The sequence below is a fragment of the Salvelinus alpinus genome, chromosome 19 (assembly GCF_045679555.1).
Source record: "Salvelinus alpinus chromosome 19, SLU_Salpinus.1, whole genome shotgun sequence".
NCBI classification, from domain to species: Eukaryota; Metazoa; Chordata; class Actinopteri; order Salmoniformes; family Salmonidae; genus Salvelinus; species Salvelinus alpinus.
This window is the reverse complement of record NC_092104.1, coordinates 28269586-28291341: the sequence shown is the minus strand read 5'-3', so window position 1 is coordinate 28291341 and position 21756 is coordinate 28269586. Positions and strand designations below refer to the sequence as shown.

General features: G+C 45.6%; 1 protein-coding gene across 1 annotated transcript; it reads right to left on the bottom strand.

The window, feature by feature from the left end:
• Positions 1-1700: 1700 nt before the first annotated feature.
• On the bottom strand, positions 1701-21675 carry LOC139545233 (tissue-type plasminogen activator-like). The gene is made up of 15 exons (XM_071352772.1): positions 21520-21675; positions 14948-15029; positions 14483-14525; positions 13847-13981; positions 13064-13174; positions 11942-12116; positions 11745-11836; positions 11063-11240; positions 10813-10898; positions 10438-10503; positions 7696-7903; positions 7385-7521; positions 6941-7081; positions 3399-3547; positions 1701-3030 (listed from the first exon to the last, which is right to left on the bottom strand). Exons 1-15 carry the CDS (start codon positions 21576-21578, stop codon positions 2863-2865), a joined length of 1830 nt encoding a protein of 609 aa, XP_071208873.1. The 5' UTR covers positions 21579-21675; the 3' UTR covers positions 1701-2862.
• Positions 21676-21756: the final 81 nt, after the last annotated feature.

The following is a 21756-nucleotide window of genomic DNA, read 5'->3' as shown; positions in this document are numbered from 1 at the left end:
TTTAAATTATTTAACTACAAAGATGAAATTATTTGCAAATGTAAAAACATGTCTGATTTATTTCTTCTAAATAGTTTATATACACTGAGTGTACAAAACAATAAGAACACCTGCTCTTTCCATGACATAGACTGACCAGGTGTATCCAGGTGAAAGCTATGATCCCTTATTGATGTCATGTCTTAAATCCACTTCAATCAGTGTAGATGAAGGGGAGGAGACAGGTTAAAGAAGGATTTTTAAGCCTTGAGACAATTGAGACATGGATTGTGTAGTTGTGCCATTCAGAGGTTGAATGGGCAAGACAAAATATTTAACTGCCTTTGAACTGGGTATGGTAGTAGGTACCAGGCGCACCGGTTTGAGTGTGTCATGAACTGCAACACTGCTGGATTTTTCACACTCAACAGTTTCACGTGTATCAAGAATGGTCCACCACCACCCAAAGGACACAACTGTAGGAAGCATTGGAGTCAACATTGGCCAGCATCCCTGTGGAACGATAGACCTAAGATTTAACAATGATATGTGTGAGGACGCGCTGACCAGCTGCCTTTCCCGACTGCAATTTTCTTCTAAAAAAATGACCATGGAATAAAGTGTGTGGATGCACGGATTATGTGAGCAGCGCTACAATAGATCTGTAGCCTAAGTATTACAAACATGTTATCTGATGTGTGCCAGCATGATGATACATGAAAATGATGTATGTGCTTTTGTGTGTCTAGGCGTAGGACTCTAGGTCTACTCTAGTCGACGGCTTAGCCCCGTAGCAAGACTCTAGTCGACGGCTTAGCCCCGTAGCAAGACTCTAGTCGACGGCTTAGCCCCGTAGCAAGACTCTAGTCGACGGCTTAGCCCCGTAGCAAGACTCTAGTCGACGGCTTAGCCCCGTAGCAAGACTCTAGTCGACGGCTTAGCCCCGTAGCAAGACTCTAGTCGACGGCTTAGCCCCGTAGCAAAACTCTAGTCGACGGCTTAGCCCCGTAGCAAGACTCTAGTCGACGGCTTAGCCCCGTAACAAGACTCTAGTCGACGGCTTAGACCCGCAACAAGACTCTAGTCGACGGCTTAGCCCCGTAACAAGACTCTAGTCGACGGCTTAGCCCCGTAACAAGACTCTAGTCGATGGCTTAGCCCCGCAACAAGACTCCAGTCGACTGCTTAGCCCCGTAGCAAGACTCTAGTCGACGGCTTAGCCCCGTAACAAGACTCTAGTCGACGGCTTAGCCCCGTAACAAGACTCTAGTCGACGGCTTAGCCCCGTAGCAAGACTCTAGTCGACGGCTTAGCCCCGTAGCAAGACTCTAGTCGACGGCTTAGCCCCGTAACAAGACTCTAGTCGACGGCTTAGCCCCGTAGCAAGACTCTAGTCGACGGCTTAGCCCCGTAGCAAGACTCTAGTCGACGGCTTAGCCCCGTAACAAGACTCCAGTCGACTGCTTAGCCCCGTAACAAGACTCTAGTCGACGGCTTAGCCCCGTAGCAAGACTCTAGTCGACGGCTTAGCCCCGTAACAAGACTCTAGTCGACAGCTTAGCCCCGTAACAAGACTCTAGTCGACAGCTTAGCCCAGTAACAAGACTCTAGTCGATGGCTTAGCCCCGTAACAAGACTCTAGTCGACGGCTTAGCACCGTAACAAGACTCTAGTCGACAGCTTAGCCCAGTAACAAGAGAAATTGAAGAGGTAACCAAAAATGTTATTTAAATGTTCTTTATTTAAAAAGATGGGTGTATGTCTTTCTCAGAAAAAGGTTATGATAGCCCCAAAAATAAATTATAAACATAAACAACTCTTTCAGAACTCTACACATTGAACTACTAAAAAAACTGCATAAACTATTACAGTAGAAAAAACTGTAACAGGAATAGACATAAATATTAACTTAATACACACATGTAAAATACAAATATTAAACATTACTGTCCTTGAGAGGGTATATATTTTTGAGATAATAAATAATATGAACACTCACTCAAACATGAACAAATACTGTACTATGTGAGGGAGGTGGAGTCCAAAAGCTTTGCAGTGAAAGAGCTTTCGTTAGATACAAACACCTCCCAGTCCTTTTCAACATAAATCCAACTTTAAAAGACTGGATATGCTGATCGCTGGGCTCAACCCAACGCTTATGGAATGGAGACAGATAATGGTGGCTGTGTTCAGGCTTTAGCTATATTCCAATCTGACAACTCAACGCCTTAATTCGTGCCTTTCAAGCATCTGGAAGGTGGGCTCCCATATTTCTTACGCCTATTGAGAACTGTTAGGTGCTGAGGGAGTCAACAAATACAGAGGGATGGGGTTGAGTTGTCAGTTTGGAATGTAGCTGCTGTCTTAGATTGACTCTGATCCAGCAGATTGTTTTGTGGTTAGTGCTATAGTGGGGTAGGTGGGTAACATTGCAAAATTCAATTCAAACAGCAGGCCACCCATGTAAAATGAACTCTAAATGAACTGGGAAATGTTAATTGGAGTGGCTATATACATTCCTATGGAACCTTATGTGCAAAGTACATGTCCAACATTCTATAAGCTGCATATGGAGTGGTGGAAGCAGAGCCATATTCCTAAATATATACTTTACATGTAGCTCTGGGTAGAACAGGAATCAGCTGGAAGGTACTGAGCTGGACTGAGTAACAGTCTATTCTCTTTGGAGGTGTAGTGAGTTTCTTCTGACCTTACTGCATTCTCCCTCTCAGCCCAAGAGTTAAACAATGTACTGGAGGTTCCTCTTGTGCATTGAGTGGTTGTCCATTCCTCGGTTAAGACATTGTGATTGATGGACAGGAGTCAGATGAATTCTCTCACAATTTCTCTCCGGGTGTATGTACTGTTTGTGTGTGTGTTTGTTTACTGGCTAGTTTCCTGTTTCTTGCTGCTGATCCAGTCAGTGTATTGTGTAACACGTGTGTACACCCCGGGCGTGTCTTTCTTCCCACAGCCATCACCCCAGCTGATCAGCCCCATCAGAGTCATCTTCCCATCCTTGGGACAGACGAGAGGACCGCCAGAGTCCCCCTGCATAGGAGAAGAGGAGGAGGAGATGAGGGACACGTGTCAGTTGTGGTTCAGTCATGGTTCAGCAGGAGGCCTACAGTACCATTTTATAAATATTATCAGTAGCACTAACATCCAACATGACACATCCTTGTACAGGCTAATTAGCTATTTAAGTGCTTAGTGTTGTAGAGTTTTTGGGGCTTTGGGCTACATACTGCATGGCAAATGGCACCCTATTCCCTACAGATATAGTGCACTACTTTTGACCAGGGCCTATAGGGCTATGGTCAAAAGTAGTGCACTATATAGGGAATATAGTGCTATTTGGGACACAGACAGAGAGTGTTTGGGTCTTAGGAGGGTGAAAGAAGAAGAGCCCTCTTCACCTTGCAGGCATCATCCAGACCCCGGGTGTCCCCGGCACACAGCATGTTGGAGGTGACCAGACGCCCAGATAAGACATTAGGGACACAGCGGTCCTGAGGCCACAACCTCACGTGACCCCTCTTCACCCGCTCAGAATGCATCGCATCAACTATGGAGAGAGGGGAAAGGGAAGGGTATTAAGCTCTGGACACACTATCCATGTTGTCGGCCTGTATTGCTCCATGCCCTCTCTGACACCTATAGCCTATATAACATTGTTTGTTTTACATCTCTAGACTGAATAAAAAAAGATAGCAAGGGTTATGCACCCCTTTGAGCCCCCAGGACCAGGATTAAGAAACACTGCTTTAGGTACACTATATATACAAAAGTATGTGGACACCCCTTCAAATGACTGGATTTGGCTATTTCAGCCACACCTGTTGCTGACAGGTGTATAAAATCGACCACACAGCCATGCAATCTCCATAGATCTCCATAGGATGCCACCTTTCCAACAAGTCAGTTCATTCAATTTCTGCCCTGATAGAGCAGCCCTGGTCAACTGTAAGTGCTGTTATTGTGATGTGGAAACATCTAAGAGCAACAACGGCTCAGCCGCAAAGTGGCAGGCCACACAAGCTCACAGAAAGGGAACTCAGAGTGCTGAAGCGTGTAAAAACCGTCTGTCCTCGGTTTTTACTATCAAGTTCCAAATTGCCTCTGGAACAGAGTATGTGAGCGGAGCAGAGCTGGCGCGGTGCGAGTAGCGGAGCGTGCCCAAATTGACTGGAGCACGGAGTGAGATTCTCAAAGGCTGGAGTGTCAGCCTTCTCGCATACCCGGCCCAGCATGCATTTGTAGTCTAGTTGTGTTCTGCTATAGACCCTTGCTTTAGCTACTGTCAAGGAATTCGTAAATATTTTCAGAAAGAAACTGATAAAACCCACAAGGTCTTAAATCAAGGTGACTTACAAATATGAGGACCAAGAGCAAGAGAGGGAGTGTGGTGATGTAGTGTCCACAACTAAATAATAATTGTGGAATCTGAAAAGACACATATCCCAAAAGCATTATGGTGTACTTACTACGAGCAAGAAAGAAAGAAATGAGGTGGGTAGATAACTAAGTGTGTCATTGTAGCAAAGTATTTATTTATTTATAATTATAGTATTTTATTTCTCTTAAACGTTTTGTTCATTTTTGTTCTATTATCTATACAATAGGCCATAATTGATTTTGGCACAATAGGCCTGGCATATTCCCACGTTCAAGGAGCTTTCCGTTTTGATTGGGTTACTTTGCCTAAAAACCTGTAGGCCGACCTATAGAAAAATGAAAAACAACTCTGTATCTCTGCCCAGCCTGGCAAGAGTGGCCAAAAGGGTGTTTAGCATCCCCAGTGGCTCTGCAGGTGTGGAGAGGATATTCTCTGCTGCTGGCCGGCTCTCCAGGCTCCATCGCATGAGCCTGAAGCCACAGACTGGCTAAAATCCTGTTTCTAAAAATGTATAGACTATAATGATTGAATACAACAAAATGTTGTTTAAATGCTGAATACTTTATATCTCTACCAGCCTATTGTGTCGCACTCGCAAATGCTTCACAATGTATTCCTTTGTAGGCTATAGCCTTGAAATAATTGAAATGATATCGCCTAAATAATTAATTGTTCCACCATAGGCTCCCTGTCTGGCTCCTGACCTATTTAGAGTGATTATATGCTGTTTAATATGACATGTAGCCTATTTAGAGTGATTATATGCTGTTTAATATGACATGTAGCCTATTTGAAATTATGTGCGCTTCCTACATTTCCCTTTTTATCTTTATTCAAAAACTTTTCATTCAAATCCATATGGTTTGGTTTCAATACTTCAAAAAACCAAATGGTAGTTCCAGGTAGTCACAGAAATAAGATGGGTGTTGGTTAAATTGTGATTTTAATGAATGGAGCGAATTTGGAGCGGCAGTTTTTTTTCCTGTGTGAGCGGAGCAGTTTTTAGCAGAACAGTTGGAAAGGACATGGATCAGCGTTGCGCACCGCTCCATGAGAGATTTTCAACCGCTCAACTGGTCATGGTCACCTAATAATCCCCAGTTTACAATTGGCTCATTCATCCCCCTCCTCTCCCCTGTAACTATTCCCCAGGTCGTTGCTGCAAATGAGAACGTGTTCTCAGTCAACTTACCTGGTAAAATAACGGTAAAATAAATAAAAATAAATAAAAAACTCTGCTCACATGCTCTGCTCTGGAAGCAACGTCAGCACAAGAACTGTTAGTCGGGAGCTTCTTAAATGGGTCTTCATGGCCGAGCAGCTGCACACAAGCCTAAGATCAGCATGCGCAATGCCAAGGGTCTGCTGGAGTGGTGTAAAGCTCGCTGCCATTGGAGTCTGGAGCAGTGGAAACACATTCTCTGGAGAGATGAATGCCATCTGGCAGTCCGACAGACGAATCTGGGTTTGGGGGATGCCAGGAGAACACTACCTGCCCCAATGCATAGTGCCAGCTGTAAAGTTTGGTGGAGGAGGAATAATGGTCTGGGGCTGTTTTTCATGGTTCGGGCTAGACCCCTTAGTCCAGTGAAGGGAAATTTTAACGCTACAGCATACAATGACATTCTAGATAATTCTGTGCTTCCAACTTTGTGGCAACAGTTTCGGGAAGGCCCTTTCCTGTTTCTGCATGACAACCCCATCAAACACCTTTGGGATGAACTGGAAAGCCGACTGCGAGCCAGACCTAATCGCCCAACATCAGTGCCCGACCTCACTAATGATCTTGTGGCTGAATGGAAGCAAGTCCCTGCAGCAATGTTCCAACATCTAGTGAAAAGTCATCCCAGAAAGGGGCCTCCCGAGTGGCGTAGCGGTCTAAGGCACTGCATCACAGTGCTTGAAGCGTCGCTACAGACCCGGGTTTGATCCCAGGCTGTGTCACAACTGGCCATGACCGGGAGTCCCATAGGGCGACGCACATTTGGCCCAGTGTTGTAAGGGTTTGGCCGGGGGCTTTCCTCGGCTCATCGCTCTCTAGCTGACTTCGGTCGTCAGTTGAACGGTGTTTCCTCCGACACATTGGTGCAGCTGGCTTCTAGGTTAAGCGGGCGGGTGTTAAGAAGCGCAGTTTAGCGGGTCATGTTTCGAAGGACGCATGACTAGACCTTCGCCTCACCCAAGCCCGTTGGGGAGTTGCAGCGATGACACAAGATCACAATTGGATATCTCAAAATTGGGAAGAAAAAGGTGGTAAAATACAAAAAATACAAAATAAAAAGTATTCCCAGAAGAGTAGAGGCTGTTATAGCAGCAAAGGGAGGGACCAACTCCATATTATTGCCCATGATTTTGGAACGAGATGAGCAGGTGTCCACATACTTTTGGTCATGTAGTGTATTTCAACATTCTTCTCCACCCTTTCACAAAAACCTGAGTGTGCCTCAGGTTACTGCCCTCTACTGGGCATCAGAAAATAAACCACAGAAACAACACTTAGCTAAGCTTCATGAGTTTAAAAAAGAAAGAAACATTTCAAAGAAAGGGTGATGTCTGTCTTACACTCCTTCTCTTTGCCGTAACCAGAGATCTCACACTCGGTCCAGTCAGGCAGTACCAGGCCTGGGTCAGGCAGACAGGCGGGCATGACCTCCGGGGAGTTCACAGCACACAGGCCAATATCACTCTTCAACTTCAGCAAGACTGAGAAGAGGGGGAGGGAAGGGAGGAGGAGGAGGAGGAGGATGAGGAGGGCAAAGAGAGAATGAGTGATATTGCTTTACTTTGGTTACAACGGCTCTTTATGGCTCTTCACATATGCTACATAATCAAGCCATAAGCCTAGTGCGAGTCAGTGCTTAACATTGTGCTGTCCAATATAGCTCAGTTGGTACAGGTTCAATTCCCATGGGGCAGCAGTATAAAAATGTATGCACTCACTACTGTAAGTCGCTCTGGATAAGAGCATCTGCTAAATGACTAAAATGTAATGAAAAAATGGGTCACCAATGTCGTTGTCAAAGGTTTCCTCGTTGTATTTCTCGTGGGTCCAGTACTTATCCACCTCAAAGATCTGGTCACTGCTGGAGGAGTTCTTACGAAACGTCTGACCCAGTACCACTTGCAGACGCTCTGGTTTAAACCTAACGGAGAAAGCAAATCAGTGAGTCACACTTGGGCGTGTGTGTGTGTGTGTGTGTGTGTGTGTGTGTGTGTGTGTGTGTGTGTGTGTGTGTGTGTGTGTGTGTGTGTGTGTGTGTGTGTGTGTGTGTGTGTGTGTGTGTGTGTGCGCGCGCGCACGTGTGTATTAAACCTACCCCTCGTCGAAGCAGTGTGCAGCAGAGAGGACCCAACAGGAGTCTATGAGGACCCCTCCACACAGGAAGAAGTGTGCTTTGTATGTGGACCGGAACACGTTGATGGCTGCCTGCCATGGCTGCTCTGTGATGTCACTCTGCCGGGCCCCCCCGAGGATACGGAAGGAGGGGCGACTGTGATTGTTGTCAGCACGCTGTCCACAGGTACCTATGGGGGGGGCAGTCGATATATCATTTTCTGTTTTTAGATGTAAAAACCTTAAGGTTTAAGGAGAAAGAAGGGGAGGTGTGAAGGAGGAAGAGAAGGACAGGAGGAGAGGGGGAGGTTTGGTGTGGAGGAGGAATAAAAGGAGAGGGGGAGGTGTGGAGAAGAGGGGGAGATGGGGAGGAGGAATAGAAGGAGAGGGTGTGGTGTGGAGGAAGAACAGGAGAGGGGGAGGTGTGGAGAAGAGGGGGAGGAGGAATAGAAGGAGAGGGTGTGGTGTGGAGGAAGAACAGGAGAGGGGGAGGTGTGGAGAAGAGGGGGAGATGGGGAGGAGGAATAGAAGGAGAGGGTGTGGTGTGGAGGAAGAACAGGAGAGGGGGAGGTGTGGAGAAGAGGGGGAGATGGGGAGGAGGAATAGAAGGAGAGGGTGTGGTGTGGAGGAAGAACAGGAGAGGGGGAGGTGTGGAGAAGAGGGGGAGGAGGAATAGAAGGAGAGGGTGTGGTGTGGAGGAAGAACAGGAGAGGGGGAGGTGTGGAGAAGAGGGGGAGATGGGGAGGAGGAATAGAAGGAGAGGGTGTGGTGTGGAGGAAGAACAGGAGAGGGGGAGGTGTGGAGAAGAGGGGGAGGAGGAATAGAAGGAGAGGGTGTGGTGTGGAGGAAGAACAGGAGAGGGGGAGGTGTGGAGAAGAGGGGGAGATGGGGAGGAGGAATAGAAGGAGAGGGTGTGGTGTGGAGGAAGAACAGGAGAGGGGGAGGTGTGGAGAAGAGGGGGAGATGGGGAGGAGGAATAGAAGGAGAGGGTGTGGTGTGGAGGAAGAACAGGAGAGGGGGAGGTGTGGAGAAGAGGGGGAGATGGGGAGGAGGAATAGAAGGAGAGGGTGTGGTGTGGAGGAAGAACAGGAGAGGGGGAGGTGTGGAGAAGAGGGGGAGATGGGGAGGAGGAATAGAAGGAGAGGGTGTGGTGTGGAGGAAGAACAGGAGAGGGGGAGGTGTGGAGAAGAGGGGGAGATGGGGAGGAGGAATAGAAGGAGAGGGTGTGGTGTGGAGGAAGAACAGGAGAGGGGGAGGTGTGGAGAAGAGGGGGAGGTGTGGAGAAGAGGGGGAGATGGGGAGGAGGAATATTTATTTATTTATTTTATTTAACCTTTATTTAACCAGGTAGGCAAATTGAGAACACGTTCTCATTTACAATTGCGACCTGGCCAAGATAAAGCAAAGCAGTTCGACACATACAACAACACATAGTTACACATGGAGTAAAACAAACATATAGTCAATAATACAGTGAGAAAAAAAAAATAAGTCTATATACAATGTGAGCAAGTGAGGTGAGATAAGGGAGGTGAAGGCAAACAAATATATGTATAAATAAATAAAAATATAAAAGGCCATGGAGGCGAAGTGAGTACAACACAGCAAGTAAAATAAAAACTAAAAAAACACTGGAATGGTTGGTTTGCAGTGGAAGAAAGTGCAAAGTAGAGACAGAAATAATGGGGTGCAAAGGAGCAAAATAAATTAATAAATAAATACAGTAGGTAAAGAGGTAGTTGTTTGGGCTAAATTGTAGATGGGTTATGTACAGGTGCAGTAATCTATGAGCTGCTCTGACAGCCGGTGCTTAAAGCTAGTGAGGGAGATAGGTGTTTCCAGTTTCAGAGATTTTTGTAGTTCGTTCCAGTCATTGGCAGCAGAGAACTGGAAGGAGAGGCGTCCAAAGGAAGAATCGGTTTTGGGGGTGACTAGAGAGATATACCTGCTGGAGCGCGTGCTACAGGTAGGTGCTGCTATGGTGACCAGCGAGCTGAGATAAGGGGGGACTTTACCTAGCAGGGTCTTGTAGATGACCTGGAACCAGTGGGTTTGGCGACGAGTATGAAGCGAGGGCCAGCCAACGAGAGTGTACAGGTCGCAGTGGTGGGTAGTATATGGGGCTTTGGTGACAAAACGGATGGCACTGTGATAGACTGCATCCAATTTATTGAGTAGGGTTTTGGAGGCTATTTTGTAAATGACATCACCGAAGTCGAGGATTGGTAGGATGGTCAGTTTTACAAGGGTATGTTTGGCAGCATGAGTAAAGGATGCTTTGTTGCGGAATAGGAAGCCAATTCTAGATTTGACTTTGGATTGGAGATGTTTGATGTGAGTCTGGAAGGAGAGTTTACAGTCTAACCAGACACCTAGGTATTTGTAGTTGTCCACATATTCTAAGTCAGAGCCGTCCAAAGTAGTGATGTTGGACAGGCGGGCAGGAGCAGGCAGCGATCGGTTGAAGAGCATGCATTTGGTTTTACTTGTATTTAAGAGCAGTTGGAGGCCACGGAAGGAGAGTTGTATGGCATTGAAGCTCGCCTGGAGGGTTGTTAACACAGTGTCAAAAGAAGGGCCAGAAGTATACAGAATAGTGTCGTCTGCGTAGAGGTGGATCAGAGAATCACCAGCAGCAATAGAATAGAAGGAGAGGGTGTGGTGTGGAGGAAGAAGACAAGTGTACAGGTAAATGTAATGTGTTGTTTTGTGGCTGTCCTCCTACCTCTGTTGTTGTTGTTGTTGGTGGGAGCCCTGGGGCCTAGAGTAGTGATAGTAGTAGGTCTCCTCCCTAAAGAACAAACAGATACTGTTCAGTATGACATTAGATATCAAATACTCATACAGCGTGACTACAGTTGCAAATGTACTCAATTACACTCCTAGGCATTTCACTCATTGCAATCCCGACAGTCATTTGACTCCTTGTCTTCTTAGTCATCACATGCATTACAGTAAGCTACTGTAGGTGATGACGATGACAATTCTTGGCAGAATATACAGTGGTCATTCGACTGGCACATGAGAGGACACATACATGCATACTGTTGCCGATATTATTGGACAGTAGTCATGGTAACAGGGTAACAGAGATACTCACGGCATTTGGTGATGTTACAGAGCTCCCAGGTCAGCTTCATGTTTCTGTAGACGTGACACCAGGGGCCGAGATCACCATCTGGGTTCCTGAAAGAAAGAGACAGGAGAATGTATAAGTGTGTGATTGTGGGTGCGTGTGTGTGTGTGTGTGTGTGTGTGTGTGTGTGTGTGTGTGTGTGTTTGTGTGAGTGAGTGTATGTGCCCAGCATGCATGTGTGAGAGAGAGTTTCTCTGTGTGTTTATAATCCTACCTGCAGAAGTTGTGACTCCCCAGCCCCAGCTCTCTGGCCTCAGACCTCCATGCGTTGTAGAACTTGCGGGTGATGAGGGGTGAGTCCCAGGCGAGACAGCTGTAGCCCCTCTTAGTGACGGCCGTCGTCCCCCTGTACGTCTGCCCTGCGCCCTGAACACACTCCACTGGGCTCTGGTCTGGAAAAACACACAGGGTGAGGCACAGATTTAATTTACGCTGTGGACCACAGTCAGTAAAGTAGCCTACTTCTCATAGTTTGGCACGGCAACAATGTAACTGTAGCATGCAGGATATGAACCCCACAGGAGAAACCAACGTTTTAGACTGTTACACCAAGAGGAAATTGCAGAGGGCAGACAATGGTTTTGAAGTTTGCAGGCGGGGCTACCTCATCACGTGACCATGACCAACTCATGTCCGTTACATTCACTCCCCATTTGACCTCCTCCCCCATGAGACACCACCCAACGTTGGGCGCCATTGTTAACAAGCAGGACATGAACCCAGGTCTCCCATGGGAACAACCAACCTCTTAGATCAAGAGGAAATTCCCTCTTGGGCCAAGTGCAGACACTGGTTTTGAAGTTCACAAGGCGGACTACCTCATTATGTGACCATGACTGACTCATGTCCGCTACATAACCAAATAGCGGTATAGTATTATGTTGTCATGTCATTACCTGCAGGGCAGCTGGAGAGAGTACAGAACTCCCAGGCTATCTGGGTTCCCTTGTAGACATGACACCATGGCTTAGTATCATCGCTTGGATTCCTAAGAGAGAGAACAGGGGAGGGGAATATTTACCTCGAGTGCTCGATTGATGTATGTGTGTGTGTGTGTGTGCATGTGTGCGTTTGAGTGTGTATGTGTGTGTACCTGCAGTAGTTGTGGTTGCCCAGCCCCAGGCTGTTCGCCTCTGGTCTCTTAGCTGTGAACGTCTTCCCTTTGAGGGCTGTGGAGTTCCAGTTGATACACTCTGAGCCGGTCCGACTGATACTCCACGTACCACGGTACCCTTTACCCTGGCCCACCACACACTTCTCAGTGGTGTCTGTTTAGAGGGAGAGAAATTTGTCTATCCAATCCAGCCATCCAAACACATAATTTGTGTCCCAAATGGCACCCTATTCCCTTCATAGCGCACTACTTTTGACCAGAGCATATAGGGCTCTGGTGAAAAGTAGAGTACTATGTAGGAAATAGGGTCCCATTTGGGACACAACACGGTATCTATGGGGAAATACATTATCATAGCAACCATGTTGATCTGATAAAGTCTCTCTGTGTGTCTGTCTAGCTGTCGTCCTTTCTCTATAGCTTCCTCCTATCGTCATGCATCCTGGTTACATGACTAAGGACTCACTCACACATCTATTCCGTGTTTTGGCTCCCTGATCTTATGGTATCCATGCAATGACACACGCATGAGTATTGAGTAAACTCATGTAGAGAGGATGTACCGCTCTTTTTAGGCTTCACTCAGAGTCACATGGGGAGAGAGTTTGGCCATTGTGGTTTCAACACATGACCAATGATGAATTATGACACTGATAGATGACATCATATAATATGACTCTGGGCTCTTTTGGCTGTGAACTCACTCATTAGACCATCAACATGTGTTATGAATTTACATGTTGAGTGGGTGGGGTATGTACAACGGCCTCCCAACGGAATAAAACAAACAGATTGATGCCAGCTAACCAGTGGGTTCCATGGCGTTCCAGATTTTGGCTTCTGGGGTGTAAACAATTTTTATTTTACGGTTGGCCCACAGACCACAACTCCATAATCTTTTCTAGTCATTGTCGCAGGATTGCGTTCTACCAATCTCTATGTGTCTAATGCCCTAATGATAGTAGTAACCAACATTACTACTAGAAGCTAATAGATAGGCCTCAATATCAATCCCTTGTCCTTGTTTTTCAGTAGTATATGAGGCGAGAGGAGAAGTATTTATTGACAGTGTAGCGTGGTCTCTGATTGTGCTCTACTTACTGATCTCACACTGAGCTCCAGTGAAGCCTGGTGGACACTGGCACAGGTAGTCAGAGGAGTAGACCGCCTCCTTACAGGTTCCCCCGTTGTAGCAGCTTGACTGATAGCAGGCTACAGGGATGGAGAGAGGGATGGTTTGACGTGTTGGAGTTTGTTTTTTTGTTTTTTTCTCTAACAACAATATTTACTAGACCACAGACGAAGAGCCCACCTGTTATACCAAATGTCATGACTTCTTTTACATCACATACAAACTGTCATAATTTCCCTTTTTTCAGAACAGCTTCAACCCCAATTTCCACGTCTCTGTTGACAGCGTATGACCTCACACAAGGTGAGAATGAGGTAGTGACTTGTCTGTCATCAGATGGGTGGTCATGCATCATAGCATTGTTCAGTGGGGGTGAAGGAACATGTGTATGCGTTTAAATATAGTGAAAGTCACAATGGGTGGGTGTTCTAATGACTATACATCCTAGACTACACCCTTTCTCTCCATGACACCAACCACTCTCCATAGCGGAGGAAAGTAAGGTACCAGAAGGGAGAGATACTGTAAATACAGAGTGGACAGAGGGAAGGCAGACAGGGGGAAAGCAGACAGAGGGAAGGAAGACAGAGGGAAGGCAGACAGAGGGAAGGGGGGGGGGTTCTGGAAAAGAAAACAAGAAAAACAAGCTGAACAGTGTTGTCACTCTGCCAGCCTAAAGGGGGTTGTGAGTGTGTGTGTGTGTCTGTATTTATATACAGTATATGTATGTTTGTCTGTGTGTTTCCACTCACTGATGACTGGCACATCGTGACAGCGCTGTCGTCCTCGTGATGCACAGGTGCAGCGCTCCACACGCTGGCCCCTCAATCTCAACCCTGTGTCCCCAAAACCACGCACCACAGCCGAATGGCCACCCACACACCGCTCTATGCATACAAACACACACACACACACACACACACACACACACACACACACACACACACACACACACACACACACACACACACACACACACACACACACACACACACACAGAGAGACACATGCACACAGAAACACACACAGGGGTAGAGACAAAGACAAAAACATAGAGACACAGACACATGAGTCCCTTACAAGATGAGAGACAGATACATAATGTATACACATGAAAAGAGAAGGCGTAGGTGACACACAAACAAATGATTTGTTGTAGCTAACACATGATTAGTGTGAAGCACAGGTGGCTAGTGGCAACTTAATGGCTGGGCACCAGTGGCTGGAATGGAATAAATGGAAAGGTATCCAACACATCAAACACATGCTTTCCATGTGTTTGATACCATTCCATTATTATGAGCCGTCCTCCATTCAGTAACCTACTGTGGTGTGAAGGGAGGGACAGAAGAGGGGTGTAAGAGGGTGAGGGGGCAGTCCAAGCTCACCTTTATAGTATCTTGTCCCTCTTTTGGTGTGACGAAGCTCAACCTGCCATGGGAGATGTAAGAGAAGTGAGCTCAAATTTCCACAGTACCAACAAACACATATTGTCTGCATGGCAACAGTAGTGGATGAAGTTAACTGTCTGCATGGCAACAGTAGTGATGAAGTTAACTCTAGACTTTGATCTAAGGTCAGTTTAGCATTTTTCACCGTGTGCATTTTGCGAGGTTAAGCTGGTCCTAAAGGTTAAGCTGGCCCTATAGGTGAAGCTGGTCCTGTAGGTTAGGCTGGCCCTATAGGTTAAGCTGGCCCTATAGGTTAAGCTGGCCCTATAGGTTAAGCTGGTCCTATAGGTTAAGATGGCCCTATAGGTTAAGCTGGCCCTATAGGTGAAGCTGATCCTAGATCTGCACCTAAGGGCAACTTCTACCTGGAGCTGTGGTTAGTGCAGTGGGTGTGGTACCTACTTTGTCCGCTAGGGAGCAGCAGAGAGCTGACAGGAGGAGCAGCATTCCCAATACTTTGGCCATGGTTGTGTCTGGATCTTTTCTGATGGAAAAGAAATACAAATGATTGAAGGTTCTACTAAGCCATGTGAAGAAAGACTGTTTTGGTTGATTCAGGACAAGTCAAGTCATTGGGTACATACATCAAGTATTCAACAGTCACAACTTATGAGAAATACAACAAAAAAGCCAACTCCTAGTGAACAATAGGTCCAATGTCACGAGCATGCTACTCTGATGTGGGTAGAGAATGGATGGACTTTTCAATACTACCCCTTCCTCTAACCCTCACCCTGACCCTTCCTTTGAGTAAGACAGAGGGAAAGGGAAATGGTGGGATAGGTGGAACGTTTTGGGGAATTGGAGGGCATTGCTGATTCCTTGAAGTTGTGATTTCCTGTGCAGCCTTTTAGGCCTACTGACATACAGGAAGGAAATTATAGCAGTGCTTGTGTGTGCGCGTGTGTGTGCATGTGCGGTCCTCTGTAGCTCAGTTGGTAGATCATGGCGCTTGCACCGCCAGGATTGTGGGTTTGATTCCAGGGGCCACCCATGCGTAAAATGCATGCACATATGACTGTAAGTCACTTTGAATAGGTCACTGTGTGGGGGCTTGTATTTAAAAGAAAAATGATCCTTTAATTAACTGGGCAAGTCAGTTAAGAACAAATTCTTATTTACAATTACTTTCCTCGTTATTACTATCTTCGTTGGTACTGGAAGTCCCCACAAGCATAGTAAAACAAGGAACATTTCCCCATGAGGACAAAGGCTATTTTAAGCTTAGGGTTAGGGGTTAAGGTTAGGGTTAGTCCTGAGGGACAGAGAACAGTGACAAACAACTAAGCACAGTTTGCCACCAAGGAGAAGTCTCACAAGCTCACGTGTGTGTGTGTGTGTGTGTGTGTGTGTGTGTGTGTGTGTGTGTGTGTGTGTGTGTGTGTGTGTGTGTGTGTGTGTGTGTGTGTGTGTGTGTGTGTGTGTGTGTGTGTGTGTGTGTGTGTGTGTGTGTGTAAACTGTGTGTGTGTGTGTGTGCAAACTGTGTATGAGTGTGTGAACTCATACAACGTTGCTAAAGCCCTCTCCCAACATTCCAAGACAGTATGGAAGCAGTTTCTAAACAGGCGTGCAGATGTAGGATGGGTAGAATGACTTATGACAAACAGAGCGATGAGAGGAGAAGAGGGGGGGGGGAACGAAACTTTACAGAGTTTGACACCACTATGTCGGCTTTCCAAAACGTTTGTTTGCAGTACTACAGAGTTTGCTACGTTTTGTAACCAGAATACACACTTAGTTGAATCTGACATGAAGAACTTTTGTATTTTTTAATGTGTGGTGATGGTGAAGGTGTGATGATCGTGCTATTTGGTAATACTGAAGGATGCTCTGGATAAGAGCATCTGCTAATGGAATTTTACGTATACATTTACATTTTAGTCATTTCACAGAGCGACTTACAATCAGTGCATTCAACTAGGGAAGGTAAGACAAATACATATCACAGTCACTGCAATAAAATAAGCATGGGAATAAATGTAAATTAATCTAGTTCTCTCTGTAAACGCACATCAGACTAGAGATGCACTGCAGAACCCTTTTAGGCCCTAATGCCTCTCTGTCAACTGTGACTAACCATGACTCACCCTTTGAGAGAGAGAGAGGGAGAAAGGGAAGACAGAGGGAATGACAAAAGAGAAAATCTTAAAGTTAAAGAAAGATGGAAAGAGTGAAAAGAGATTGAGGAAGACTCCAGCACTGTGGTCATTGCATTGGACCAAGACCAAGACCAATACATAAACCTTACCTAACGACACACACACACACACACACACACACACACACACACACACACACACACACACACACACACACACACACACACACACACACACACACACACACACACACACACACACACACACACACACACCTTCTCCCCCTGTCAGTCTGTGTGAGGATGAGTCTAGCTAGCTGACCTGTACAGTAAGGATGTGTGATTTGCTGGTACACTGGTACAGCAGGTAGAGACTAATCAGCGGCCATTTCACCTCTCGAGGGAAGTAGGAAAGAAAGCTGACTGTGTACATGTTCTCATCCTCCTAGATCTATCTACTGCCTTCAACACCATGAACCATCAGATCCTCCTCTCCACCCTCTCAGGGCTGGGCGTTTCAGGCTCTGCACACTCTTGGATTGCACCCTACCTGGCAGGCCACTCCTACCAGGTGACGTGGAGAGGATCTCTGTCTGCACCACGTACCCTCACTACTGGTGTTCCCCGGGGCTCGGTTCTAGACCCTCTTCTCTTCTCTCTATACACCAAGTCACTCGGCTCTGTCATATCCTCACATGGTCTCTACTATCATTGCTATACGGAAGACACTCAACTATATACTTTTGTCCTTCCCCCCTACTGACACCCAGGTGGCGACATGCATCTCAACGTGCCTAGCAGATATCGCCATTTGGATGTCAGCCCACCACCTCAAGCTCAACCTCGACAAGACAGAGCTGCTCTTCCTCCCGGGGATGTCCTTTCCAAGACCTCTCCATCACGGTTGATAACTCCACGGTGTCCCCGCTCCTGTAGGTTCATGCTCTACAACATCCTTAGAGTACGACCCTACCTCACACAGGAAGCGGCGCAGTTCCTAATCCAGGCACTTGTCTTCTCCCGTATGGAGTACTGCAATTCGCTGTTGGCTGGACTCCCCACTTGTGCCATCAAACCCCTGCAACTTATCCAGAACGCTGTAGCCCGCCTGGTGTTCAACCTTACCATGCAAATAGTATCTTAAATAATCCTACATTAACCCCTGCTCACCCCGACCTGTGAACTAACACTCACACTTTTTTCCAACTGACTAGCTCTGACTTTGCTGATAACTACTTTATTGAGGAATGATTGACTTACTATGACTGTGATGTGTGGTTGTCCCACCTAGCTATCTTAAAATGAATGCAGTTAGTAAGTCGCTCTGCTAAATGACTCCAATGTAAATGTAAAATGTCTAGTCAAAAATCTGAACAGTGATCAAACTGAATAGAAGGATGTTTTGAAATACTGACCTACAGCTGCTAGAACGAGGACAAAGAAACAGGAAACATCTTTAAAGTGTACCAAACCTTGGTACTGATGTTGCTGTTGGTAAAATATGATGTGGCGATGTAAGTTCCTTCACTTTTCATACCGATAAAGCTTCATGAATTTAATAAAAATTAAGTAAATAGTTGTAGACAGAGGAAGTTGTGTGTGTATGGATGGGCGTATGTGACTGTGGGCACATGATGGCATGTGTTTAACACAGTTATAAGTGTTTATTCTTCACTGAGAAAGCAGGCAGCCATAGGCGTAATCTGATTAGCATCACATTGAACCAGTGTGATAAACAACGACACAGAACTCTGGTTTGGTTCTAGCTAATTATCTTCCTTTCCTTCTCTTCTTTAGGTTTGGTTCCAATACTCTAAAATAGCCTTATTTTCCATGTCGCCACATTACTTTTTGGGGAAGAGACACTGGATATGTTATTCCCAACACTTGAACCCTCTGTCATAAGGTCTATACTATGTTAGTGACTGTGTCATAATAAAGATATAACACATGTCATGAGAGCTGATGTCTGCTTATGACAACTGATCTAACACTGTCATGACACTATGTGTTACTTAGGGATAGTAAGGTACTTGGCTGGAGCTATGACTGCTATACCGGGCTCTTGACCTGTGAATCAGGTTAGCCAAAGCACTGAGAGGCCCCCTGGCCTAAAACACCAGCCCAGCCACCACAAAGAATGCACTAAATGCACTGATTCGTAATTAATGGTCCGGGATCAACTTGTTACTAAGCAACATTGCTGAGTTTGGACTACTATACTGCCGCTTAATGGTCAGCCAGTTCCTGGAAGTGACCCTGTCCTGTAGGTGGTGCATGTGAGCCACCTCAGGTTTGTCTTGTTCAGTCACCTTGTATCGGAACACAATAGGGGTGCGCTCTAGTATTGACAACTGCTATCCAGAGGAATTCCCAAGTTAAACTAGCTGCTTTAAACCTACAATTCTATACAGGGCTAGTCAGGCAAATGGTGGAACCAACACACACACACACTTACACACACACACACCCAGCTAACTCCAGGGAACCACATTCCTAGAAACATTTTCTCAGTGTAATCTCTGTTCTGTTATCTGAAGGAACACCGATTCACAACTGCTTTCACTTGTTATTGTAGTTTTTGAATGTGAACTATTGCAACAAGAAATTTTTGAATGATCTCATTCCAGAGCTGTGGATTACTGAGTGAACTGACGGATGACGAAGTGATACAGTATGTGCAATGGGAGTATCAGGTGAAGGGAGGGGTAATGAGATGAATGGAAAGAGAGAGGTGGGAGAGAGATGACGGTATGAAACAGAATGTGGGGGGAGTATCAGGTGGAGAGGGGGATAAAGAGAGAAGAATGGAGACAGGTGGAGGGATGGAGAGGGGGTTTACAGTAGTGAAAGAATGCAAGAGCATCAGGTGGAGAGAGGGATGAAGAGAGAAATGGAGTGATGTGGTGGGATGGAGAAAGAGTGAGATGAGTGTGGGTGTGAAAGATGTCGGATAGAAGAGGAGAGTGGAATGTGGAAGAGATAGATGTGGCAGGGTATGGTCAGCTGTATTTGACTTGATCACCAAGTAAGCACTAGGTGACTATTGCACTATAGCTCTTGGCTGGTTCAGTCACTCTTCACTTCCCCGCACTCTTAGAAAAAAGGGTTCCAAAATGATTATTCGGCTGTCCCCATAGTAGAACCCTTTTTGGTTCCAGTTAGAACCCTTTTGGGTTCCATGTAGAACCCTCTGTGGAAAGGGTTTTATATGAAACCCTAAAGGGTTATACCTGGAACCAAAAAGGGTTCTTCAAAGGGTTCTCCTATGGGGACAGCCGAAGAACCCTTTTTTCCCCTAAGAGTGCACATAGCCTACATGTGCCAAGGTGTGGAGACATCCACCATCAGGTGAGAAGAAAATGGCATAGACATGAAATGCACGAGAGCTACATGCTCTGCAAGTAACAGAGCATAACTAGCCTACACAATAGCAGCCAAGAGTGAAAATATTTGCTTTCTGCCCTTAATCCATTGAGTTTGCTGACTACATATTTGAAAGGGTCCTTTAATTGAGTCCCCAATATAGGATAAATGCCATTATGTGATGTAAGTACATTTGGAGGGTTACATTTTAAAAATGGCACAATGAAAATGTTCTAATCAATAACATAGATAGTGGAGTAGTTGGAAGACTGACCTGTACAATGGACGTGCTACCTTGTGCTGGACCTGCGGTTTCGACCAGCTTTCTCTCGACCTCTGAATGCTTGGCTATAAAAAGCCAACTTACATGTACTCCTGAGGTTCTGACCTGTTGCACCCTCTATAACCAGTGTGATTATTATTTGATCCTGCTGGTCATCTATGAATGTCTGAACATTTTGAAGAAAGATCTGGCCTTAACGGACATTTCCTCTTATAATCTCCACCCCGCACAGCCAGATGAGGACTGCCCACCCCCTGATCCTCGTTCCTCTCTGCGTTTCTTCCTAGGTTCCTGTTTTTCAAGGGAGTTTTTCCTAGCCACTGTGCTTCTACATCTGCATTGCTTGTTCTTTGCGCTTTTAAGCTGGGTATCGTTATAAGCACTTTGTGACAACTGCTGATGTAAAAACGGCATTATAAAATACATTTGATTGATTAATCAATTGAGTATTTGTATTTCATAAATAAATTGAGTTTGCTGACTACATATTTGAAACGTTCCTTTAATTGAGTCTCCAATGTGGAATAAATTGTATTATTAAGTATGCGATGTATGTGTATTTTCAAAATGGTACATTTGTTAAACTTTCATTAAGTCTACGATATGGGATAAAAAATGCCGAGGTTTACTGACACCATTCAACCGATGGAGGGTGTAACCGAACTACCCCCTGGGAGGCATGTGGTCCGCGTATGATGCGTGTAACGTGTTGTGTTGGTACCGAATCGAACATAAAAAATAAAGTCAATAGCCTACAATTTTTCTTGGAACATTTGCGCGTAGGTCTACCACCGCCGTGTGCACCTTGCTGTGCATCACATGTGAAGAACTAATAGTTGATCAACATTTTAAGCTAACCATTCTGATCTGTTCCATCAGCATACTGTCTGTATGTGAGACTGCGCTCATAATAATATAGCCTAATCATATAATAGCCTCCATGCATTCATTCAGCTTTAAAAACTATGCACAAATGCTTGGGAAAATTAGATACACAAAAATTATTTAAAACGTCACGTTGTTTACTGAAATGTATTTGACATTCCATTCGAATATTACTGAAATCATTTGGCATTCCATTTGAATTTGACCCGGCATGCTTCACAGAAAACAATCAGCAAATGTTGTAGCCTAATGCAATCACTATGACTTTTAGCATAGCCAGTAAATAACAATTAAAATCTGGAAAACAATGTGTGGTTACATATTAACATGAATATCCTTACCTTGTCCTTGTGTATGGTATGTTGCTAGTTCTGAATCTCCCTCTAGAAACAATTGTCATCGGCGGATATTGAAGATGAAGTGTGATAACTGCTGTGCTTTTCTCGGTTTTTATCCTAGGCTCGGCTATTTCCGCTGAAGGGGGAGGATGTTTGGAAATGATCGACCCCAGGGAAGCTGTGAGGCGGGTTTTTAGGATGATGACGCTATTTGGGCGGGTTCAGAACGGTCCCACGGCG